Source organism: Manis javanica, chromosome 4, assembly GCF_040802235.1.
Source record: "Manis javanica isolate MJ-LG chromosome 4, MJ_LKY, whole genome shotgun sequence".
In the NCBI taxonomy this organism is placed as follows: Eukaryota; Metazoa; Chordata; class Mammalia; order Pholidota; family Manidae; genus Manis; species Manis javanica.
This window is the reverse complement of record NC_133159.1, coordinates 164,217,295-164,243,976: the sequence shown is the minus strand read 5'-3', so window position 1 is coordinate 164,243,976 and position 26,682 is coordinate 164,217,295. Positions and strand designations below refer to the sequence as shown.

General features: G+C 41.0%; 1 protein-coding gene across 1 annotated transcript in view; it reads left to right on the top strand.

Annotated features, from left to right (window-relative positions):
* Positions 1-21,861, top strand: part of LOC140849251 (serine/threonine-protein kinase TAO1-like) — a 212,864-nt gene extending 191,003 nt beyond the window's left edge. The window contains 8 exon segments of the mRNA XM_073236240.1: positions 17,190-17,303; positions 17,953-18,018; positions 18,021-18,411; positions 18,413-18,679; positions 18,681-18,784; positions 18,787-19,155; positions 19,158-19,208; positions 19,211-21,861. Coding sequence (XP_073092341.1) covers positions 17,190-17,303; positions 17,953-18,018; positions 18,021-18,411; positions 18,413-18,679; positions 18,681-18,784; positions 18,787-19,155; positions 19,158-19,208; positions 19,211-19,353 — 1,505 coding nt within the window. The 3' untranslated portion in view covers positions 19,354-21,861.
* The last annotated feature ends 4,821 nt before the right edge of the window (positions 21,862-26,682 follow it).

Genomic DNA, 26,682 nt, shown 5'->3' with positions numbered 1-26,682 from the left:
GCAAGGCATCGTGTTATGTTTTAGTGATTCAAACATTAAATAAAGCAAATTCCTGCTCTGAAGAACCTAAAACATGTGATATTACTCACAAAACATTTAGAGTCTTTTCTGCAGCAGACTATCTCACACCTGGGAGTTAATCCAAAGGAAGTAATTCAAATTAAGATACTTTCATAATGTACATTGCAGTGTTATTTTTAGGAGCAAAATCTCTTAACCGTAATGTCCCACAATAGGGGAATACTTGTGGAAATTTCTTCACATTAACTCAATGGACTATGATGCATCCATTATTAAGTTTCCCTCAGTACCCACAATGTGCCAACAAGCTAGCACATAGACTGAATTAGTTCAAAGACCCTGCAGTAATATTGAACTCTATATGTGAAGTAAAATAAGTTGCAAAAAGTATAACAGAGTTTTTCAACTGCTGCCATCACTGACAATTTGGATCAGGTAATGCTTCCATGGGGGCCAGGGGTTTGTCCTACACACTGCAGGATATTTCACAGCCTCCTTGACCTTCACCAGTGGGCCAGCACACCCTCCTGCTTGGTTTTGGTAACTGAAACCATCCCCACATGTTGCCACATGTCCCCTGTGGGGCAGGCTTGCTTTGGTCAAGTATATTGTGTATTTGACATATAACACAATATTCTATATATAGTTTGACTACAACTATGTAAAAACCAATATTGAAAAGAATAAAAATGGGGAGAAACAATGAGGAAGTATTACTTGCTATAATTATTTGAGGTAGGGCAGGGAAGTGGCACAAGCATCATGATTAACTTTCCTAAAAATGTTGAGATAGAAATAGTATAGTAAGAACAGGAGGAACTGTATGTTAAGGCTAAGATCCTTTTTTTTTTTTAACGTGGGAGTTAGGAGGTGAGATTCCTAACATATTTTATGGTAATCAGCCAATAACCGACCCTATCTTAAGGCAGGGCAAGTAGTCCTAAATGATGTGTCCCCATTGCTTGAGGGTAACCACTACCTTGGAGAAGAACAGGATTAAGAAATTCCCTGTGTTAAGTTTATCTTACAGAATATCGAGAAGATAGACTATAGATGAGGATACTCACCAGAGATAGACATCATGAGACCACATGTCAAGCCTGCACCACCTCCCCCCACCTCCCTTTGCCCCCGTCTTGAAAGCCTTAAAAGACAGAATCCTAAGCCTTTAAGTCTGCCTCCTCTCTCAGGTTGCCCACACTCTCCTTTCTTCAAGTGTGTACTTTTTGCCTTAAATAAAGACATCTCACTGCTCAACTTACTGTGTCTTGTCTTCATGCTCTTCCAGTAGTAAGTGTTTTTGTTACTTGGCTATTTCATTCTATTTTCCAGACTGAAGTACATGTCTTCATTCTGTCTCTGTTCTACTCCAGACAAGAAAGGAAAGGCTACTGAGATTTCTGATTTGGGCTTACAAGTTACCATCACCTGGGTGACCGGGACAGGACTGCAGCTGTATGATCATGCTCTTGAGTAGCCTGCCTGAAAATCTTTGACTTTTGGAAGCTCTTAGAACATAATCTCAGTCCATCCAATGCTCTGTGGCTCCCCCAAAACCTGGGGTGGTAGGGCCTTTGTTCCCACACTGTGCAGATTCAAGTAGACACTGGACGCCAGGAGAGTCTGGCTTCACGAGTTAGCAAGGGAATTTCCTTATGCCGAGCAGGAGTTCAGTGAGTATCCCTTTCCTCCCTCTGCTCTTCCTTGATCTCTGTTGCCTGCAGGGCGGCTGCATTCACTATTACTCTCACTTTAATGAGTTCTTTCCTTACCTACACTCCTTCGACCTCTTTGAGAATTCTTTCTTGTTCAGAGTCAAGAGCCCTCCCCACCCAACACCCCTAACCTCCTTTCCCTCCAAAACCCCCCTGTCCAGGTTGAGGTTTCACCTAGTACTCAGGGAGAAACCTCACCAGAAGCAGCTTCCAGACACCATATTAATAGAATTCTGATTACAATTCCTTTTCTCAATTTTCTCATCATTTTATCAGTAAACACAGTGCATTTTTAAGATGTGCATTCTAAACAGTCCAGTTTAGAAAGTGCTCTCAGCCCAAGGATACTAGCAATATTCTCTGGCAGTACCACTTCTCCCTGGTGGGCTGATGTGTGGTTCTTCATTTCCTTTATGCCTTCCCTGAGTTCTAGCACTCTGCAGGGGCCTTGGATAGCTGCACATCTCCCTGGGTGTGTGTATCAAGATCATCCACTTCTGCTTATAGCCGTTTCCAAATGACTGTAATTTCTGCTGCACCTTTGATATCAACCGTGATGATTAATTCTATGTGCCAACTTGACTGTGCAATGGAGAGCCCAAATGTTTGGGCAAACCTTATTCTGGGTGTTTCTCTGAGGGTGTTTGGGGATGAAATTAACATTTACATCAGTAGATTGAATAAAGCAGACTGTGTAATGTGTGTGAGCCTCAAACAATCAGTTGAAGGTCTACTTAGAACAAAAAGTCTGACCGCCACCTGAGTAAGAGAGGATTTTCCTGTTTGACAATCTTGAACTAGGACATCAGTGCTGTTTCTGTCTTGGACTCAAACAGAAACATTGGCTTTTCCTAGGTTTCAGGTATTTGAACTCAGACTGAAAACTAAACCATCAGCTTTTCTGGATCCCCAGCCTGCAAAATCACTCTGCAGATCTCGGGGCTTGTCAGTCTCTGTAACTGCATGAGCAAATTCCTCATAAGAACTTATATATATGTTTGTTCTTCTCTGCAGAACACTAGCTTATACACCAATAAAAGTTTACCTCCAGGCCCAAGGACTGGGCCTTTCCAGAAAAACTCCATGAGAAGATGTCACCAGCCTTGTAAATTCATCAGAATCAAACACAAGACTCACTACTCTGGTTTCCACATCTAGTTCTCAAAAGGCTTTGACCCTGGGCTGGCTACCATGTTGCTTAGCCCTACTCAGATCTGACCTTTCTCAGTGGGCAAACCCACAGTGACCTTCCCCTTTGATTCTTCTTTTACTCTAAAGACATGGTTTGGCAAACTCTCCATATATACCCTAGAAACAACTACAACTTGCCTGTGTACTGTTTTCACTTCACCTTCAGCGCTGGAAGCTGATAGAGATTGACAATGCCCTTGTCCTGCTATGTGACAGAGAGGACAACTCTTCTCTAGCTCATTGAGCATTTTTGGAAATGCAGCAAAAATGTATTCTGATGCCTTTGCTCAAAACGTGGCCCCTGTGACTAGATGTTGCTTTACCACCCGGTGATGGAGAAGGCGTTAGACAGGGCACAGCGTATACCAACACAGCCAATCACCCAGGGGCACTGGAGCCTCAGGGTGCCCAGGAGCTTTGGGGGGCAGGAGAACTTGCTTCAAGGTTCCAAATATCCAAGTGTTCCTGGAATATGTTACCTTGTGACATGGACCAGGAAGGAGTCTGGATTTAAATGATAAAATTATGGGATCATGGGACTGAAGACATTGCTCTTAGCAGAACCAAAAGAACTCTGACCAGGGTCATGTTGCTGAAACAGACAGACTGAGTAATGAAGGAAAACTAACTTAGTCAGTCATGCGCAGTTTTCTCCTTGTCTCACCTATTCAAACTATTTTGTAGGGTGTTTGTAAGAATCAAATAAAATAATAATAATAGAAAATACTTACATAGAACTTAATACATGCTAGGCATTGTTTTAAGCACTTTACATGCATAAACTTGTAACAGTGGTAAAACATTAAAACTTATAAAAAACATTCTGTGAAGGTAATATGCGATTATTAGAAATAAAATTACTAATTATTGTTCTCATGCCCTTTTGCATGGGAAATTATATCCAGAGCAGGTTCTTGCTATAACAAGACATTGCAGTGACCACTGAGGTAGTAATGGTGACCAGGAAACAAATGATCTAGCCAGGCAGATGGGACAAGCTATACTAACTCTAGGAAGCCTCGTGGCCTTCCCCACATGATAGAATCTGCCTTCCCCAGCAGAAGCACACGACACTGACAAGCTGCCTAATGCACAGCTGTCAGACCTTAAATTGCCCAGGTTGTCATTTCTGACTACTCTCATCAGCCCATTACTCTCTGTCCTACGGAAGCCACATGGCTTTATCTTTCCTTTATTCTTGATTGCATGTCCCAAGTACTGACCATATTTCCCAAGCTTTGGTCTCCAAACTGATCAGACACAGTGGCACCAAACAAAAGAGAACTGGCTCCTCATTACTTGACTCAATCAAGTCTGTTTATTGAACTGCATGGCTCAAGACTGAAAAGTCACTCACTTTCAAAAGGAGAGCTGAAGATTTATGTCTGTTGCCAAAGAAAAGAGATGAGCAGAGCAGGGTGCAGACTCGCCTGTCCCCCAGGCTTCTGCCCTGTGATTAAGGTGATTATTCATCAGTCCTGGGGTCCAGTTATTGTCTCAAGATAATTATCCACAGAGCATTTCCCACTCTCCAAAGTGTTGTGGTTTGGGTGATAAATCATGTGGTCAGTCCATTTATGATCCTCTCTGGGATGCTGCATCCGGGGGTGGTGCAGACACACTGAGAGTGGGGGCTGGAGGAGCAGGGCACTAAACCCGGTTCCACCACTGGCTCCAGGGGCTTAGGCAACTCCTTTCCCCTCTTGGATCCTCAGCTTTCCTGTCTGCAAAATGGACACGTTTCCGGCTGATGTCTTCACAGATTTGTGGTGAGAAATAAGTGGCATATTGGTGTGAAAGCACTTGATCAGCTTTGGACCACTAAATTTAGATGAAAGATCTTTTTAGGATGACACTATAGATCGGGAGCCCATAATTTCGTTCTATTATCCAATAACTTACTTGGAGGTTTTTCTGTTATGCAGTTGAGAAGAATCCATTTTAGAATACAGACTACCATCGGGAACAAATGACTTGTCTACACCTGACATTGTGCAGATCTCATACTGTAAGGTTTCCCACCTTTTGCAAATTCTGTCTCCTTCCCATTCCCACCCTAATAAAGGGTCACCATGGAATTCATCCCAGAACAACATGGCTGATATTTTTGCATACTATCAAAGAACTTGATGGTCCAAATGCTTTGTGAAGATGTACATTCTTGGTCACTGAGCCTGAAGTTTTCTAGGACCTTTATTCTTCTGTGGCTAAGAAAAGTCTGAACATTGGTCGCTAAAACTCAGGGATCTGACTGCACAAATTTCCTAATAGAATTGTCTTCTAATGCCAAATCCTGTGTTCACCTTTTCACCATATAGGAAAGGAGTTCTGACTTCCTGTAATGATGTGATGTGCTTCTCTGGGCAGGTCTGCAAAGATCTAGTACCCATTAGGTTCCACTACTGAGAAGGGGTCAGCATCCATGGCAAAAATTCGTAGGTTTGTTTGCCAGAAACAGGCAAGGACCCAGAGCATTGGCTCTATTTTATCTGGGCATTTTCTGAAGAATTAGTGGCTCAGTGTCTTGAGAGATGTCATTTGCCACCCTACAAACTTTGCAGAGGAAGTAAACTTGGAGTGCAGAACAACGAGGAATAAGTCAGAGATGAGCCTGTCCTTAGACCTTTCAGGATGTGATTCTAAGGAACCAGTTTTTGGGATTTCCTCTGCAAGCAGGGGAAATCCAGTGAATGAGCTCACAAGCTTTAAAGATAGCCTCTCTAATTAAATTACTTCTTGCTCTCCTTCTTCTGACGTGGAAGAGAATGAAGAAAAAAGAAAACTCATTCATTGATTCAATACATATTTATTGAGCTGCCGGGTACTGTTGTAGAGACTGAAACACGGCAGTAATTAAATAGATAAAGAACTTCATGGAGTTGACAATCTGGTCAAAGAAGAAAACAATAAAAAAAAAACAAAGACATATAAAATGGAATGTCAGGTAATCATATGAGACTAGGTGGGCAGAGAAGAGATGAGGGGGTAATAGTACCTCCCCTCTGCCCCTAGGGTCACTTTTTAAATCTAAAACTCTTCACTTTCAGACAGAGGGCTTCATCTTTCTGGAACTCCCATAGCAAGAACTCTAAACACCAAACTAGGCCATTGATATGCTAAGAAAATAAATTGAAATAATTGTTTCTCAGGACAAGAGCCTGGCAAAGAATGTCAGCATTGTTGTAGCAAAACCTTGTTTTTGAATGACAAAAGCTAAATATCAGCCTAGTCTGTCACTTTGCAGTCCTTCAGTAAGGAGTCTTGATATCCCCCCAAGGAGATGACTGGCTCTTGTGAACTGAGACAAAAGGTAAAATGCCTAAGCACATGAATTGTTTTAAAGATATCACACCTCACAATTACTAAGCTTCTTTTGAGTGCCAGACTCTGTGATGGTTCCTGGCAGAACAAAGTTGAATATGTGGCACCTTCCCTGAAAGGCAAGTCTAATGGGGTCATCTGTAAGATGAAGAGTCGGGACCAGATCGGTGTTTCTCCAGAAACGCTGTTTGCATTTGGGGCAGGACAATTTTTTAGTCTGCAGAATTGCTGCCCTGTATTTTGCAGGGCATTTAGCATTCCTGTTCCTTGATATCTTTGTTCATTTGCTAAGGCTGTTCTACAGATTCATTAATTTCCACATCTACTTTAAATAGTTACAAACCCCTGCCTGCCTGCCAATTTTGGCCATTATTTTCTGATGACAGGTGTGATGATTCTCTGAGAAAAGTGCTTCCTTTACTGACTTCAGTGGAAATCCAATGCATTACTTGTCCCATTAGGTAAAGCTGATAATATCATCTCTCTTTCAGAGTTTGCTTGCCCTAAAGCAATATACTGTGAAACTCAGGCCGACAGACTTAAAAATATTATTTATACAATTGCCTACCTAGATTGAATACCTTTTTTGACAACTGAATATCATAAAAATCAATAACATTTTGTGCTGAGATCTAAACTAAAAAATATTGAATGAGAAATTTAGAGTCTTGGGGAAGAGGGGTCTGGGGGAACTAAAGGTGTGTTCTGGATAGAAGTAAAGTATGACTCTCCAGCCAAGCTGCCATTATGATATGGAACACGTTATTAACCAGGAAGTATTTTGCATGTAATTTCCTTATTAATACTAGTCCATGTTACTACCAAGCACAGTCATATGAATATTCCATATATGCTATAATTTAATTGAATATTGTTCAAAGGCAATTAAAATATCAGTATATTTCTGCAGCTCTTCATCTTCACGCAGACACGTACCTCTTGAGCCAACCTGGAGACAGAGATCCACCTAAATGAGAAATGCTCGTGGACTAACCTAGGAGAGTGACAGTGGGAGTGAGGAGTAATGGACATATTCGAGACTTATTTAGGAGGTGGGTCAAAATTTGGTGACTGGTTGGTTACGGGGTAAGGGAATAGTCAAAGATGGTGTCCAGGGTGTGACTTGGGTAACTTGTCCCCTGGGCTGGCATCCACTGCAGTAGGAAATACAGGAGAAGGAATGGGTTCATGAATTCAAAAGAGAGCTACAGGGCATGAAAAGATTTTATTGAGGGCCTTCAATCCCTCTACCTCCTAGAGGCTTTGTAATTATCCTCAAATTCTTTGTGTCCTCAAAATGTGAGATTAGAATACTAAGCCCTGTATCATATAGGGGTTTGTGGGGATGAGGTGAATATATTTGACAGTGTCTGGGCCCAGGAAGGCCTCACCAGATACTATTCTTCTTCACCTACTTTCCTGCTTCCAACTCCGGGCCTATGATTCCACAGATGCAGTTCAACCTGGCCCTTGAGAATACCACTATCTACAGGGATGGGTTAAGAGACAAAGGATAAAATGCAGGCGCTGAATGAGGGAACAATTGGTAGGTGCCCACTAATGGTAGATCAATTTGAAACTAGAGGGCAGGGGCAGAGTTGGAGGTAGGGGGTTGGTAAGAGAAAGCAGGTGAAATTGTCTTGGAGAAATTTTGCTGTTTTCACAGTTTTGACCGGTAACTACTCTGCTTCCCAGCATTTGGTGTATTTAGAAAGGAATCGAGCCCTTGGGCCATGCTTTGTAACATGGACTCAAATTTCCAGATGGTGTCTTGTGTTACAGGTTCCTGCATAATTTGAGTCCAGTTTTGTAGGTTTCTACAGCTCTGTGGCTGCAAGAGCTAGAACTGGCCCTGAGAACTGGACTTCTCCATAGTCAGGAATGAGGCCTGCCCAATCTTGATCTTTAGTCTTCTGGAGGAAGATTGGTTTACATAGGGTGGGGGCCAAGATGAGCAGATATGAAGACAACTAATCTTAAAGAAAATATGTGGCCAAGGAGGAGGCGTGACCCTTAAGATTCTGGAGAGTGGTACCTGGCTGTTTCCCTCCTCCGATAGTTAATTCCAAATGGTTCACACTGAGAGTATCAGTGCTCATAATCCCGTTACATCCAGGTTCATACTTGTTCAGTCTAATTGGTACAAATATCACTCTATGTTTGCCTAAAGAGTGTTTGAGTTTATAGAAGGTTGGGTTGCTGAGAAGCATAATGTACCTTTTGCAGCAGTCTCACCAAACGGCTGTCTCTGGAGCCACCTGTGACACAGTTTAGAATCTTGAGCATCTAATATGACAAAAACAGAGCCATCCAAGCTGGTATGAGATGGGCACAATCTAGATTCTGCTTTGCTGATCTCTTTGATTTGCTGTAGTCCCAGAATCAAATGATCCTGGACATTTATTTTCCCTCCGACCTCTACGCCTGCTTCCCCTGGCCACCTTCAAAAAAGATGGTGCAATCTCCTTGGTATCAATTTTGATACAGGTGATCCTTTGCACTGGGGCATCTATGGTTCTTGGGTTTCTGATATCTTTGCTGCCCTGAGCCAGCCTATATGCCCTCCCTAAGCCAAGTCTCTTCTCTGACTCCACCCTGGAGGTGCCGAGTCAGTCAAACAGGAATTTGGAGCAGCGATTGTTTTAGTAACAATTCTTTGTGTGTAGTCCCAGGCCAAATAATGCAGGGAGAATTGGCAGGGGGATGATGAAGAAAAGGAGCCAGAGATCTGCTGAAAGCACCAGAAAGCCCACCACTCAAAGTGATCAAAATAATCCTCAGAGTTCTGGGAGATGGGCATCACTGTGCCCACATTCCTGAGGCTTGGAGAAATGCCTGCCACTTTAATCACCTTTGTTGCAAAACACAAGCATCCCTGCAAAGGATAAAACCTGACAACTGACAACCAAGTGCAAGGTGTTCTGATCATGTCGTCAGACCAGAACTCTATTAGTAAACTTGAGTAGCAAAATACCATATCAAAATACTATGGACTTGTGGGTGGCTTAAACAACAGAAATTAATTTTCTCACAGTTCTGGCTGGAGTCTGCATGTCTGAAATGAGGGTGACAGCACTGCTGGCTTCTGGTGAGAAGCTCTCTTCCTGGCTTGCAGACAGCCGCCTTCTGACCTGAGTCACCACATGGGAGAGAAAGAGAGGGAGTGAGCAAGTGAGCCAAGTCCTCCGTGGCTCTTCCTATTAAGGCCACTAATCCCATCATGGAGCCACACCTTCATGACTTCCTCTAAACCTCATTATTTTCCAAGGGCCTCACCTCCAAATTCCATCACATTGGAGATAGGACTTTAACATATGAACAGGAAGGGGAGTAGGGGGGAGCAGGGGTGCACACAATTCAGTCCATAGCAAGTACTATTGTTGGGGTAGGTCGGTTCAGAGACCCACTATCTCTGAGACCCAGAATTCCTGGGCTGCTCAGTCCACCGTCCCAGGACTGCTTGCCTTAGACATTTCTTAAGTCAATAGTAAGTCCTTATGGTTTAAAGCACCGTATGTCAGGTCTTCTGTAATGTGAAGCTAAAAACACTCGCGGAGGATCCCACATGCAGACAGTTTCTGCTGTTTCTCTCATTGGCACTGATGTCTGGAAGCAGTCATGGCTGGAGAAAGGCAGAAGCTCAGTCTATCAGTACCCTGTACCAGCTAGCCAGGGGCCAGGCCAATCTATCTGTAACTCAGGGGGAAAATTCCGGGGCAAAATACCCTTGAAACCAAAATCAGTCAAAAGGAGAAATAAAGTGGGAGAAACGCATTTATTGCTTACAAGCAGTCGTCCACTTCTGCTTTCCCCTGTCTCTCCCAAATGGCTGCCTGGCTGCCAGAGAGGGGGCCTGGGGGGCCTGGGGGCCCACCCAATCTCTCTGGTCCAGAGATGCTCTCTGCTGACCCTTGTAGTTACCATTGATATGGAGATGGACTACTTCTCTCCACCCCTTGGAAACGCTATTGATATGGAGATGCACTAAGGCCAGGCAAGAGATTCTGGAAATACTGCAATTTTACCCACACCATCCAAACTCCTGCTCAGGTTGACCTGTTCAGGAAGTCAATAGCAGGTGACACTAAATGTTTGTTGAATAAGTGAGTGAAAGAACAAAGGAGACAAGGAAATAAAAGGAAAAATAATCGTATTTGGTAAATTTTCCAAGCTGCACAATTGAATATGTCCCCAAAGCATACTAGATCTTTTATCCTAGGAGTTTATTTAACTATGCAATATTCACTGTGTAAGTAAAACTAATATTTCCAGAAGATGTGACCTGGCTTTAGTGCATCTGCATATCAATAGGCATTCCTCAGGGGAGGAGAGTTGTTCATCTCCATATCCATGGGTAATTACCTGGGCAACTGGAGGGCTTATCTGAACCTCAGAGGTGAGGGGAAGGGCTGGTTTTGCTTCTGCCTGAGCAAGAAAGAGAGATGGCCCCAGACTGCAGTTTGAAGGCAATAAACGGATTTTAAACTTTATTTCTCCCTTTGAGCTATTTCAGTTTCAGAGGTATTTTGCTCTGGGATTTCCTCTCCCAGGACTTACACATTGTTTGCTGCTATGTTCTATGTACTTGGACTGTAAGAATAAGATGAGGTTCCTGCGTTCAGAGAGCTCTCCTGCTAACCTGGATTACATGTCTACATAGCCACTATAATAGAAGACAATATGGTGAACAAGTTCACTCATGGCTTCATTTTCTAGTCCAGTCGAAGATGTTTATTGAATGCCATCCTCAGGAAGCTTTTAGATGTAAAGGAAAGCCGTTCTTTCCTGCTCCTCATGTTCCTGAAACCCCATAAAATAAGGACTTCTATTTTTATGTAACTGGTGGAAGGCACTTTCTATCCTTCACCCCTCTGCCTCAGTCCTTACCCCATACTCATTTATGGGGTGAAGAAAAGCAACTTATTTGGTAGGTGAGATGGGGTAGACAATGCTGAACGCATGTGTGTAGTTCAGCCCCCCTTGGGCTCTGTAAGGTCTTCTTGTCCATAGAACATTTCTCAGCTGCTCTCTGCTTCTTGTGAATGTGGCCATTAGAATTTCTGGGGCAAATTTTTTCTGCTCTGCAACCAGGAGAGCAAAGCCTGTCTAATGCATGAGAAGGCATAGGAAGCCCTGGACACAAAACCAGCTCTCCACTCCAGCTTTGCCTGCGACAAGCTGGTGATTTTGAGCCTTATCTAATACCCGTATCCATTTCTTAATCGGTCAGGGCCTATGGGGGTGTAGAATACAGTATGATGAGCGTGGTGCAAGTTGGGAAGGAAAACAGCCTAAGTCTTCCTGGGAGAGTCATGGGAGACTAAACCAGGGAGATAATAATACTTAAGCTGAAATGAGGAGTGGGTGAGTTCTATACAGACAGAGGGAAGGTAGGGGAGAGGGAGAAGGGTAGGGGTGCCTGAAGCCATGACACTGTAGGAGAAACTAAAGGCACAGGCATAGGAAAGAACAAGCTGTGTTCAGAGAAGCGAAACAGCTTGGCATCCAGTGGGAAGAGCATGGTGGCTCAAAACAAGGCTGAACAGAAAGGTCTGGAAATTTAGGTAGCCTTTTGCTAGTGTAGGAAAGGAAAAAAATTCTTTGCCTTCTGCCTTTTGAAGTTCTCAGCTGGGGCCTCTGTAACAAACAGCAGACTGACAAAAGAAAAACAAGCAAGATTATTACCATGTATAACTCAGTTTTATATGCAAGAGACTCAGGGAAAGAGTAACTCAAAGAGGTGTCTTAGAAGTCTGGTTTATATTGCATCTTTGACAAACAATAAATCTGTAGAGAAATGTGAAGACAAAATAAAGCAGTTTTAGGTTTCCAAAGGCAGCAAACCATAGAAAATAAATATATGGGAAGAAACTCATATAGTGATATTTGTTTGCAGGTTCCTGTCGTATTGATAGGAATAGTCTAGAATCATCTCCAGTTAAGGAGAAATTATATCCTGCTTTTAAGCAGGGAAGCAGGAGGGTAGAGAGAGCTTTCCTTCATTTGTTGCTTCGTAATTACTTTCAGGTTAAAATAATTTTTCTGTTCCAGAGGCATATCTTGAGATGACACATTCTGGTTTTCTTCAACAGTGACCCATGTTTGTGACTGAGTAGCTTTCAACACCTGTTTCCTGCCAATAAAATCTGGGGACTCCAAAGACGTCTTATCATGTTGTAGTGTCTGTCTCTCTCAGTCCCAGCTGATACAATACTTTCAGAAATCTTGACACTCTATTAGATAGAAGTGACGCCTACACATCTTCATGTTATAACCCTTCTCTGCCTTGGCCTCTTTGTGCGGTTGTTATGGGACAAGATCCTTTGGAGTTTTTAGTTGCCTATTGTTTAACATAGAAATTCATCAAGACACATCCTTAGGACCTGTAAAAGGACTTTGGTAATTTGCTGACCCTTATTTAAACCAAAATTTCCTAGAAGTGCCTGATATTTTATCTTTTCCCATTTCTTAATTTTAACATTGTTTTCTATCTGGAGAGGCTGGGATGAGAGAAAAAAATTTGTTTTCAAAGGAGCAGGTTCTAGCTCATATATTCAAGGGTTGTTGTTTTAGCTTGTCTCTCTTCTCTTGCATTTAATCTTAGGCAGTGAGAAGAAGCAATGTGGCACTTTTATTATTCTATCTTGAAACCTCTTTAGCTAGAACAAGGGTCAGCAAAATACTTCTGGTGGGCTTGCTGCCCAATTTTTTGTGAATAGAGTATTATTGCAACAAGCCAGCCCCTATTTGCTAGTTTTGCAGATGGCTGCTTTTGTGCAATTACGGCAGAGTTGAGTAGTTGGTATAGCTTACAAGCATGAAATGATCACTTTCTACACCTTTACAGAATGGTGTCACTCACAAGCTCCTTAAGGTCCTTAGTCTTCCACTAACACTACTCGAGGAATTTCTCTTTCCTGCCTGCCACCTGTTCCCATAGGCAATACCACACTTTCTTTAGGTTTTTGTTAAGGCAGCACCACACATCAATGTACTAAATATGTCTGTGGTTGTATAACAAATTCATTCCAAAACCTAGTAGCTTGGAACATAAAATAATCATTTTAGCATTTTCTCTCATAGTTCTGGGGGTAGACTGACTCTGCTAGGTGGTTCTCACTCTGGACTCCACGTGGTTGCAGTCTGATGATGGTTGGGGTCTGAAGTCCTCTGAAGCCTTTCTCACGCAAGCCAGAGCGCCTCACGTGGCTTCTGCGAGTGCCTGGGCTTCCTTGCAGCCCGGTGGCTGGTTCTAAGAGCAGGCAGAAGAGTAAGTTCTATTTCTTCCCTTCCTCCACACTCTGTTGTTTGAGGCAGTTACACAAGGTTATGCAGGTTCAAGGAGAGGAGACGTACATGAAGAAGTGATGTCTGAGCTGAAGTCTGAAGGATGAATGGGCTTTAACTTGGTAAAGGGAGCTGGCAGAATCACATTATCTTTTGAAAAGAACACTCTGGATTCATTGAGGAGACTGGATGAGAAGGGGCAAAGATGGACAGCTGTAGGATTGTTAGGATGCTACAGAAATCCTGCAGATGAGGGGTGATAGTTGCTTGAATTCAGGATGGCCCTGGTGGTTGGGAGAAGGGCCTGGATTTGAGAATTGTGTACGAGTACACGATAGATGAAGCTTAGCTATGGATTGTATGCAGGAGGTAAGGAAAAAGGAGGGACTTTTGTGTAACGATGGATGGTTGAGAGAGAATATTGGAAGAGAAACAGGTTTATTTTATTTTGTGTTTAATGTATATTTGGGAGAAGTAAGAGTAGATTTTGAATTTTGACATTTTGTTTTTGAGGTGTTGTTGAGACCTTTGATATGAGATGTCAAGTAGACCATTGGTTATATGGTGAAGAACTTGGATAGGTAGCCTGGGCTGGAGATAAACACTTGCAAGTTGTCTGTGTAGCTGATATTGTAAAATGTGGGAATGAAAGAGGTTCCTAGAGAACATTCCAGGATAGAGAGGGTCTAGAATGGCCTTGAGGAACCTCAATATTTAGCAAAGATCAAGCTTGTAAGAAACTAACAGGACTGACTAGAGATATCAGAGGGGAATGAAGAGTGCGGTGTCACTTCAAAAGAGTGTTTCTAGAAGAAAGGAGTTCTCAGCAGTGTCAAAACTCCTGGAAAAGGACTAGGGAACTGAAAAATACCAACTGCACTAACTACACAGAGGTCATTGGTGATCCTGGTGATTTATTGTTTTTGCTGCAGGAGACATGGATTAAAACGCAGGTGGGAAGAGATAAAGTGGAAACCTTGTGAGATTTAAAAAAAAAGAAAAGCTGAAGGACTATTTTGAGATGGGCGTGAGAGAATTGTGCAGTTAGTTGATAGTGTAGGAATTCCAAGAAGGTGGGAAGGAAAGTGAATACCAGAGAAGGGCTTGTTTTAAATAGGAAGGACCAATCCTCTTTTGAACAGAAGGGAAGAAAGAGAGTGGCGGGGCAGCAGTCTTAAGATTTGCATATTTGATATGGGGGAGATGAAGGGATTGGCTTCTATTTTCTCTGTAATGAAAGAGGAGAGTTTGCTTCTCCGGGTGTTACTAATAAGGGTGTCTTGTGAACTAATTGCTTTATATATGGAAGGATGCCTGTTTCACAGACAGGTGTGTGTGTGTGTGTGTGTGTGTGTGTGTGTGATCTCGGTTCACAGCGGTGGGAACAGAAACAACAGGCGCTTAGGAAATAATTCATTTTTATTCTGACGGTGATGATAAATCCGATGATGCTCTGATGGCAAGGGAAAGTACAAGCTCCAGTCGGGCCCCTACTGTAAGGACTCTGGGTGAGGAATGAGAATCACCGCGCGCCAACATCAGAGGGCGCAAGGCACGGCGATCCACCAGCGCGCTCCTTCAGGTCCAGGACCCTGCGGGTTAAGATCAACGAGAGCGAGCCTGCACCGTTTCCTAGAGAGGCTCGGGCCAAGCCGGGGAGGTGGGGAAATTTCCCATCTCCGTGCGCCGGGTTTGGGAGTGTGGGACCCTCGGGTGGTGGGGTCAGAGGGAGCCGAGGCTCCTTCCTCCCGGAGCGCTGGGCGTGCTGGGGGTGCAGGGCGCCTTTTGGGTAGCGCCCAGAACAGTGAGTTCCATCTCGGGGGGAAGCGGGTCGAGGGCTGCGGGCAGGAGGAGTGGAAGCCGCAGCGCCCAGGCTGCGGTGTCCGCCCGGAGGGGGACCCCCTGCTGCGAGGGGCGCGGGCCCAGACTCACCCGTCGCGAGGCCGCCGCGCCTGCGGGGTCCCTAAAGGATCTTGTCGGCTGGATCTGGTCTCTTGGAACTTACCCCGCAGTGTACCCCAGTTGTGCTTCCTGTCAATGGTTCTTAAAGCTAAGTTTCAGGCAGCGCATCTTTGGAAGACATTCTCATCCCAAGCATGGCCCCATCCTATTCACTCTGCTTGAAGACACTGAAAGCAGCCCTTCTCTGTGGAATGACAGCCTTTTAATACTGTTAATGGCCTTGAGTAGGCTACCGCTTTGCTGAGCCACTGTTCCTGGGGGTTCATCTACTACCAAAATTAATGGTTTCTTAGGGAAAATGATGGCGCGGCTTCCTTTGTAAAGACTTCCATGGAAACGTGTAACTCGGGCGGCGGAACACTATTCCATTCGAACACTTGAAAAATTAATATGTATAGTTCTTTTTTTTTTTATCCTACTCAAACCCTGGGGATATTTGTGATTTAGACTAGTTTCACCTTTTCCGATAACAAATCCCTAATTGCTGACGGTGCTTAGGGAATGCTAGCTCCCTTTGACCTAACGTCTTGGAATGTAAATCTGTTTTTTAGAAATCCAGTCAATATATTCCAAAGTAAGGGTCCTCCTTAAGGATCATTTGCAGTTTGGGTTTATTCCCCGCTCTGTTTCCTGCTCTAAGTTGACTGTAATAGATCAAAGTGTGAAAGACGATGTCCAAACAGGCCTGGGACTGAGTACTACTCTCCCACTTTGTGGCCGTTTGCCCGTGGGAAGGTTCCTAATGCCTTTTTTGCTCACCTAATGCTGGTTATTGTTCATATACCTCTGAGGGCTGTTGTGAGAATTAAATGAGAAATACACATATTTAGTTCGGTGCCTGGCACATGAGAAGCAGTAGTAGGGTGAAAATGATAAATATACCTTTGTTTGTTTGTTTTCCATATGTGTGCCTTTATATATCCTTTTAGACTCTCATTTTTCCTGTATTATATTAGTCTCTATATCCTGAAATGGATGTCAAGGCCATATATTGCCTTTCAGTAATAGATCACATTTTTCCGTCTCTTAAAGTAGGTCAGGGATTGTAGTTACCTACAAAAGCTAAAGTTTAGGCTGAAAGACACATTGTGATTATGAACTTAGAGAGTCAGAGACAAGGAAAAGATCCTTCATTAGCCTCCCTTTTGTATTTAGGGGTTATTGGCTGTGATTATTCCAGCCCTCTTTTGTCCTAATTTCTTGTTATATAAATCTTAAGTTTTGAAATTGACAAAGTTTTTGTTCTCCATCAAGGATGAAGTTATTCTTTCTATACAGTGTGCTTTCTCTGTAGCTGCTGCTCATAGCGGCATATTGATTCTTTAAAGTCTTCTTGGTGCTTTATCCACAAAACAGATTTGTTTCGTCAATTATAAATATTTTTGATCTCTGAGTGGACAGTGAATATTAGCATTCTAGTTTTGAAGCTTGATCCTCAGACTTTAATGTGAAGATTGAATTTTTTATTGTTATTTCCTTAGAAAAGGTAAATTGGATTAACCCTTAATTCTAAACACTTGGCATCTGAGATAAGATTTTCTAAAAGGACTTCTAAAGACTGTGTTTCTTATTTTGAGGATGGTTCACAAACCATTGTGTGCCTACAATTGTTATGTTACAATGGTTGGGAAGGAAGGAAGGAAGAATAAATTTTAACAAATGCTTGCAAACCTAACCTCTTTCCCTCCACAGGATTTGTGATCCCTAACCTGGCTGTGATCACTGTGATGGAGAAAGAACAAAAGCTATTGGTCTCAGATTCTAATGGCTTCATGGAAAGGGAGAATTTGAAAAGCCCTTTTACAGGTGAGGGGTCAAGAAGATGATATGAATCCTTTGGAGATTCATCTTAAGATGTGCTACAGAGTACATAGAAAGACTAGGACATTAGAATGAGAGAAACTTTAATCTGAGTCCCTGCTATGTCACTTACAAGCTAGAGTAACTCTTACAACCTCACTTTTTTCATGTTTAAGTGAATGTTAATATCTGTCTCACATATTTTTCAGGATTAATGAGATACCATGTACAAATTTATTTATTTCTTAATGAATAATGGGCATGATTGTTATTCCTATATTTGCTCAGATTTTAACTAAGGTATTGTCTTTTTTCATCTCAGAATGTAGCTTATTCAGTTTCTCCCCTAGTTCAGATCCCTTTTTTTCTTTTCAGTCTTCTAATAAAGTTTAAGGAAACTATTTTTAGATTGGTATCCCCCTTGGCAATTGCTGACAATCATACAAAACTTCATTAGTATTGTTACTAAGTATAAAAAATTCACCTGCTTCTGATGAACACAGAGTAAAAGAAGTAAAAACTAGCTTTAAAATAATGAACATAAAATAATTTATGAAGCTCTACTTTGTTATTTCCTCTCCTCTGTTGCAACTTAGAATTTCCTTCCCCTGGCAGAGATTAGGGAATATGTTAGAATATTTGTTTATTCTTGCAGGAAATGAAAGGAAGGATAATTTGGAAACCATTCAACACAATAACTGTAAAGGAGATCAACTTAAAGAGGTGATGATTCCTATGAGAACAATGGCAACCCACAGAATCAAGGAAATTCAACAGGAAAAGAGGAGGAGAAACCCAGTCACTGGGGATGGGATCCAGAACACTGCATTGCCTCTGTCCAGCAGATCTCCTCTTTCAGAGACAAACCCTACAAATGTTCCAAATGTTGGAAAAGTTTCAATAATAGTTCTCATTTGTGTACACACCAGAGGACCCACTCAGAAAAACCTTATAAATGCTCTGAGTGTGGGAAATGCTTTAGTAACAGCTCTCACCTGATTCAGCATCTGAGAACACACACAGGAGAAAAGCCCTACCGGTGTGGAGAATGTGGGAAAAGCTTCAGCAATACCTCACATCTTATTATTCATGAAAGAACTCACACAGGAGAGAAACTGTAAGTGTCCTGACTGTGGGAAGAGTTTCAGTAGCAGCTCTCACCTCATTCAGCATCATAGGTCACATACAGGTGAAAAACCATATGAATGTCCTGTTTGTGGGAAATGCTTCAGCCATAGTTATGTCCTAATAGAACATCAGAGGATTCACACTGGAGAAAAGCCTTATAAGTGCCCCAACTGTGGGAAAAGTTTTAGTCAGAGTTCCAGCCTGATTTGCCACCAGCGGACACACACAGGTGAGAAGCCCTACAAATGTCTTGAGTGGAAAAAGCTTTGGTTGTAATTCTACTCTAATAAAGCATGAGAGAATACATATAGGAGAAAAACCCTATCAATGTACAGAATGCGGAAAGAAATTCAGTTGAAGTTAAGCCTTATTACACACCAGAAAATGCATATAGGAGTGAAACTCTATGAAAGTTCTGAATTTGAAGAAAATTTGAGTCAAAATGGCAGTATGATAGGAGAATGCAGAATCCAACCAGGAGAGAAGCCATATAAATGTTGGGAATGTGGAAAGAGCTTTGGCCTCAGCTCCCATCTCATTAGACATCAGAGAACACATACAGGAGACAAACCTTACAGATGTTCTGAGTGTTGGAAAACTTTTAGTCAGAGTTCCACGTTGGTGATTCATCAAAGGACTCACACAGGAGAGAAACCTTATAAATGTCCTGATTGTGGTGAATGCTTCAGTCAAAGCTTTAACCTTATCAGGCACCAGAGGACCCACCTAGGAGAAAACCTTAAAAATGTACTGACTGTGAGAAATGTTTCAACAGAAGTGCCTATCCCAGCATCGGAAAATTCATATAGAAAAGCTTTTTGAGTCTCCTGAAGTTGAAGATTTTCCTCATAAATGGACTTGGAAAAACTGTTTAGGGGGAATGGCCCTCATTTCTTCTTTTTCAGTTCCTGATTTTTCTTCTTCTTAGTGCCAAAGCCTGTTTTCTTTCCCTTTTTTTTATTGAACCATGACAATTAAGGTGTTCTCTGATCATGGTGCTATGAAGTTTAGAGGATGGGAAGGCCCAGATCACCAGGTCATTGGATCTGCCCAGGGAGAGTACTGCCACAGATGGAGAAGATTTTATTTTTTTATTTTTAAGAAAGATAGGAATAGCTTCAAAGGAATACATGAGAAATCCTGGGAATGCAGACACCTGAGAGGTTGAAGCTGAGATTGCCATTGAATTCCCTTATTTCCTCATGCCTGATTTGGTGGCAATAAATAATTACTACTCAGGGATTTACTCAGAGAAAGATTCTTTTTGAACAAATAATGTGATTTCCTGGCTGTTTTGTTGTGTCTTAAAGAAATGAGTCTTTTTTTAAAAATGCATTTTTATTTGCTGAAAATTAATATCTAGAACTGCATTGTCCAATGATAGTTATTTAAATTTAAATTTACATTAAGATCAAAAGAAACTTAAAATCCACTTCCTTATTTATACTAGTCACATATGACTAGTGGCTGCTTTATTGGATATCACAAAAAAGTTTTTCTTCCAAGGTCATCGTTCTTGGCAGATTCATAAAAATTTCCTATAAGACTGTATGAAATGTGCTATGGTGTTTCTGGTTTCTAAGAGGAATTGCAATATAGTGTAGAAATAGGCTAGAGTTTTGAAGGCACTGGGTCTAGAGATTGGCTATTCTAATGATTGTATGTTTTATGTTCAACCCATCTTGGTTATCTAGTGATACACCGTTCATTGTCTTGGCCAAAGCCAGATTAGGAGGTAGGATTCGTAAATTTTGTTTTTAAATTGTTGATAAATTGTCCATTCCCCTCAGTTTTTCTATTACATGTTTTCTTGTCAGATCAGAAACTGGGTTATTTTTCTAATAATCCACCCACTGAGTCTGAGCCAGTGTGCAGGGACAGTTTGGCATTGGAAACTGAGATTCCTTAGTTCTAGTCTCTGCAGTTTTCTTTTGTCTCTTTCATGTGGTGTATAGATCTGATAACTCAGACCTGTTCTCCCTGCCCGTCTGTCCAATATGTTTGTAAAATGTTAAGATATTTCCTATACTCCCAGCCTCTATTTTTTTCTGCCAGTGCAAAAGGTAGATGTGTAGGAAGGTCAAGACTCCTGAGTTGTTGAGGATTTTTTTTCATTTTACAATTCTAAGTGTATCATATGCAGAACATGTAGTTACAAATTAGGAATGCGGAGCTGCTGCAAAGGCTGAGATCTGGCCAGTAACTGAACTGCATGGGATTATTTCTTCTTTCATGATTGTAGTGTGCCTGATATTGGCGAGGTAATCGTGTCTTTTTTTACTGTTACAAAATTTTAAAGTAATGCAAAAGCTAACCGATAAAGGTATTTAAGTAGTATTTGGGGTGATTTTCTGCTTTCAAACACTGGGAGAACTTTATTGGGCATCACTGGCTTTTATGTGACCCTCACCTAAGCATCTTTTTACCTTTGTATATTATGTAGCATTGCCCAAATTGTCTTAACCTATAATACCTGAGGACAAGTGTTCAGAACTAAGAGTTTGATGCTTGAAAATTAAATTTGGGTGTTTGCTGTTGGGGCTGATATTCAATTTCAAGGCAGTAATTGCTGTTGGGGTGGGGGGGTGCCCAATATGAGCCACATTAAGTGTGGCAAGTAACTACTCTGTCCCTGTTTTCTCATCTGTAAAGCAGAGATAATGAGGACCTCGCAGGGCTTCTGTAAGGATTAGATAGATGTTTGCAAAGCAGCTAGCACAGTGCTTAAAACGTAAAAGGGTCTACATAAGTTGTCATTGATCCTTATTAATTGAAACAAATTGAAAAACGTCCTCCACGTATTTTCTAAGTAGCAATACAGCCGCAACTTGTTCTATTGCAGATTTTTTATGACCAACCTCAGTAACACTGAGGAATAAGTTATGTAAAAGCACAAGACTGTGTTGTGTGTCACATTGGCAGATTGTTAAAACACTTTTATTTGATTCAGAGTGTTGAAAATTTTTATTGTTCATGAAACAAAAGACTCAGTTTTAAGTCAGGTAAGAGCAAAATAGCAAGTTTAGTTTAAGTTAATTTGTAACTGAAAAGCTTAACAACAGGTAGTTTATGTCCTGTCATCATCAACTACACTATTGCCCACAATTACATAAAACCTATTTCATAGACATTGATGTGTATGGGAATATAGACATTCAAATTTTAGGTGTGTTAAGATGGGCTTCATTAGTAAAACAATTTGTCAAGATTCATTGTCTCTTGGGATTGAAAACTAGGAAAACAAAAGACATTTGTTGTTTATGGTGGAGAGCATAACATAGTGAAATTTAACCATATTTGATGCCTTTGCCTCTATTTCATTGATCAGCAAATACATTCCTTGTTTAGCTCCCCAAGAAGTATTTTTGTATTCTCTATTTCTCTTGCCGTCACAAAGGATTCAGCAACTGAATAAATAAAGCATTCTTACTTACAAGTGATTTGTTTCAGTTTCTTTTTAACTAAAGGAAAGACTCCTATGTTCATTTTTTACTACTCAAAGAAGGGGCTTATATGTTTTTTTCCTACAGTGGAGTAGGGAAATCCATGTCGATGCATATACTCACAATATAGCAGGGAACTCACTCCCTAGCTGCTGTATAGCTTGCCGGAAGACATACAAACAAATGTATAATAGTATCTGAGGTAAAGGTACTCCCATCATTGCAAGTCATCCAAGTTGGATCTACCAAATGGACATTCTTCTCAGTGCTGTAGAAGTTCCCTCATTAATGGTGAGAGGTAGGGAGTGTGGTCTGTGACTTCTGCCCCTAATACATTACTCCACGATCTTCGCCAGTCTCTCACTTTCTGAAATCATGGCCATGGGAAAATTATCTTTTCTTCTTTATTCTGTATTTGGGTTTATATAACTCCTTTCAAACAATACAGTCATCCATTCATTCAACAACAGTTTACGTGATGCCTAATCTGTGTTTAGCAGAGGTCCAGTGACAGTAAGAAGGGCTAAGGAAAGGATGGACTGGTAGTAGGGAAATGTGCAGCTTTTCAGATGACTACTTCCTCCTTGCCAGTTCTTGAACTATACTAACATGCTAACCTTCCATCTTCAAATTTTAATAGTTTGATAATCCAAGGAGCTAGAATTCACCAAGGATTAAAGTGGTTAGGTTTGCTTTCTGAAAATGCAAGCTTGGTGAGGTTTGACACAATACTTTGCACACAGTGGTGCTCAATAGTTATTGAATGGGTGAAATATGCTTTACATGATTTACACTAACGTCCAAGAGTATGTCCTTACAGGATGTGCATTCCTAGTAGATAGTCATTTCCTTGAGTGCAGAGAATGGATTCCATTTTTGTAATCCCAACACAAAGCCTGGTGTGTGAAGTGTTTATTGGTTTTGGTTGAGGGGTATTCACCAATGGATGAAGCCTACTGGATTAGGCTACATAGCCTCAGTGTCCCCGCAGGACTCTTTAACGCCATTACTTGTCCAGTCCACAGAGGCTGGGCTGGTTGGAAGTGGAAGTCACTGCCCTAGGATGCTAGGTCTATCCTCACACTAACCCTAGAGGACTCCTACAATGTCCCAGTTGTTCAGTCTTATGGATGGAGGCAAGACCCTGGGCTTTTGATCCAGACTATCTAGGACAGGTTCAAAACCTGTGTTCGAATTCATGTTTCAGTCACTGTTTTTGGACTCTGTACTTTGTAAGATTTGGTAAGTGGTGAGTGAGGTGAGGTACCCATCATATCATAGGCATTAAGGAAATACTATTTTTCTTACCTGTCCACCCTTATTTGCTCATAATTTTGCTAAGGATACACTCTAGGTACAGAAATGTTTGGTTATTTCTTGGTCAATTATTTCTAGGTTTCTAAAATAAAGATATTAATTACATTTAGCTGATGGGTTTGTTGTGAGATAATGTGTGCCGTGTGCTTAGTATTGTTGGTACCTAGTAATCACTCAATGTTAGCTATTATCACCATCACACAGTGGCTCTAGACAACCATGGATCTTTGCATCATCTTTGAAGGCTCTAGACAACCATGGATCTTTGCCTCAGAGACCTGGGTGTCCTCTGTGGCCACTAAAATGGTGCAATCCTTTTGTTATCGTTTATTCCATTAACATGAAGAGGTATGACCAGGAGTGTGTAGGCTAATAATGTAGCACATTGTTATTATAATATGGCAAATAGTTGCCTTTTCTGATCAAAAATTACCCTTCCTTTCACTCCCCTATGTATTTTATTTCATTTTTGTTCTCATAACTCTGTCTGGCCCTAACCTCTTCTGCCTTGTCCATCCATATTCTAACCTAAACTTAGGCTTTCTTCTTCTACCTTTTATTTTGTTCCCTTCCTTTGTCCTCCCTCCTTCCCTGCCCAATGAAGTAGGAATCAAGTCAGGGCTAAGGCTGGTCCAAATGCTTGTTTACAAAGATATAGATGGAAACAGGATGCCTGGCAATCATGACTCCATGGGCACATAGCCACTGAGAAACAGGTAGCTTGTTGGTGCTAAGATAGCTAGGTTGCTGATACAATATTGCTTGACTGGTCAAATCATTAGATCTTCTAGGATTTGACACAGTGAGGGATGAAGTGGGAGCTTTGGTTGAAAAAGGATCATGATTAATTTTGAGCCACGCTGGGTCATATGGACAAACGGGCAGATTAAAGAAAATATCAGTTAATTATACTGACAAACACAGGCGAAAGATTTTCCTTTGCAAATAGCTTACTTTCCGATCATTCAAGTAATGCTTGATAACTGTGAAATATAGAGAAGTATAAAGTAGGAAATACATAAAAGTATGAAGACTAAAATAAAAATGAACTGTGACTATTTTTTCCACAGCTCACTCACCAGAAAGTTTGCAGATCCTCCCCTATAACCTCTTTTCTAAGGATTTATCTGAATATTTTTTAAAAATTGGATCGTATGGCATAAATATATAGTATTGTGTTTTGATTTTTCCCAATCTTACATCATTTGTCCATTCATCTGTTTTAAATTAGGAGGTTTTTAATATCTTCATAATAATACACTGAATGGTGTATGATAATCATTTAATTGTTCTGATGTTGGATGTTTATATTGTTTCTAATTTTTTGCTATTTAAAATAACATTACTGTGATCAATGTGTTTTTGGTTGTTATGCTTATGTTTTGATATTGTGCTTCTGATTGTTTGGTTTTGCTTTTTTGATTTTTGTTGGTACACAAGTCTTATTGGATATCTCAAATTATTTCCTTAGAGTGAGTTCAGGGAAGTGATATATTGAGTGAAAGGGCAAAAATGTTTTTAAAGGCATATTGCTTAATCACTTTCCTAAGATAGTTATCAATTTAAATTACCTCAGTGAAATAATTTTGTTAAACACCTTTCCTTTCAGAGGGGCTAGGGGAAAAAAGGTGATTTGAGGCCCATACATTTAAATGATGAAAATCTCTTTTAAGGTAGCTTGTTTGGTTATTTTTTTTCCTGTTTTTTTAAGCCTTCCTTCCCCCTGTCTTGGGTTAGGATCCGCTGAGAGTCACTTGGGTTGAATCATTGATTTTAAGAACTATTTGGGCTTTTCCTTGTGCGGCCATGGGCACAATTGCAGTAGGTGGTGCTGGAAGCTGTTCTAAGGAGCTGGGGAAATGCAGAGAGGCCCAAAGCCTGGGAAGTGCTAAGAGGAAGGGCTGTCTAGCTAGTGCAATACCTACTGTCATCTGAGTCAGAAAATGAAGGGCACACCAAATGACTAAAGTAAATTCAGGTTTGGCAAATGTTTCTACAACTTATGTTGAGGGAAAAGCTGGAAGGAGGCTTATCAGGTTAGACTGCTTAGATGATTAGAATCCTCATCTTTCCTATCCTACTGTCATCAACAATTCAATAAAAAACTTGTATTGTTGGCTGCAGGCTTTAGAGTTTTGGTAAAGGAAACAAACATCCACAGACACAAACACTTGGGAAAGGGAAAAAATATGTCAGGTGTGGTCACTGCCATGTCAGAGGTTATACACCTGGTTACTCCTATGAATTCTCAAACCTCAGTGTAAGGATAATTTCCTCTGGGTGGCCGTCCTTGACCCCACGGTTAGTTTATCTGCCCTTACCCTCCAGAGCAATGTGTACTTGCTCTTTTTTGGACAATGTCATCTTGACCTGATTGCTGCTGTTTTCTCCATTAAACTAACTCTCAAATGAGAGGTACTGTCTGCTCTGTTCACTGCTTTACTCCCAACTCTAAGCATAATGCCTGTTACAAAGTGGACAGTTGTTACATATTATTACATTGAATTGCTTTGATGTATATGCTAATTATGGCTTTACAAGTAGAACTGAAGGGGAGAAAGAAAATGAAAGTTCAAAATTAATGTAATTGTCTCCACTTGCAACTAGAATTTGCAAAAGATTACATAAGTACTGAGGGGGATCTAGAACAAATAACTGGTCTTAAAAGTCTTTTTGGACAACACAATAGGAAGAAAGTTTTGAGGGTTTCAGTGTATGTGTTTCTAATGTGCAACAAATAAAAAGAGTGAAAAAGAAATTACTCAGTTTGGTATCAAAACAACAACAAAAAGGGATAAAATGAAGAAAGGAAAGGTTGCATTTAATACATTGAAAAATGCTTACCATATACTAAGTGCTGAGAATCCACCTATGAATAAGACAGTCGTTCCCTTAAGAAGTTGAATCTCTTGAAAAAGTTATATGTAAATTGCTAATTAAGAATTGGTGACTGGTATGACAAAGAGGTGGAGTTATGAAAACTTGAAAAGAAAGAGATGATGATTAATGTGGATTTTAGAGAACGGATAGTTGAAGAAAGGAGGGCAAGGCTTCTTCCTGCCTTGAGAATGGCACTTCAAGAGACACAGTTGAGGCCTGGCATGCCAAATTATGTCAAAAGAGATGACAAGCAGTTAAGCAATGTAGTGAAAAGAGCACATGGGCTTTTTTGTTTGTTTTAAGGTACGATATTTGTATGCGGAGGAAAAAAACCACATTCTACTTAAACATTCCTAGAGTCCTCAGCTTGGATTCAGTCTCTAGCTATGTGACCAGTTCTCTGCACATTGGTTTCCTTGTCTATAGAATGGGGCTAAAACTGTACCTGCCTGATAATGTGATTGTGAGGACAAAATGAGCTAATATATGAAGAAAGCATTTAGACCACTGCCTGTACTATATAAGTATTAGCTCTTGTCGTGACTACCAAAATATTTCTGATGAATTTACTCTGTAGTTTATTACTTTCAGTCAGTAAGTGGCTAACTTTGTGTCAT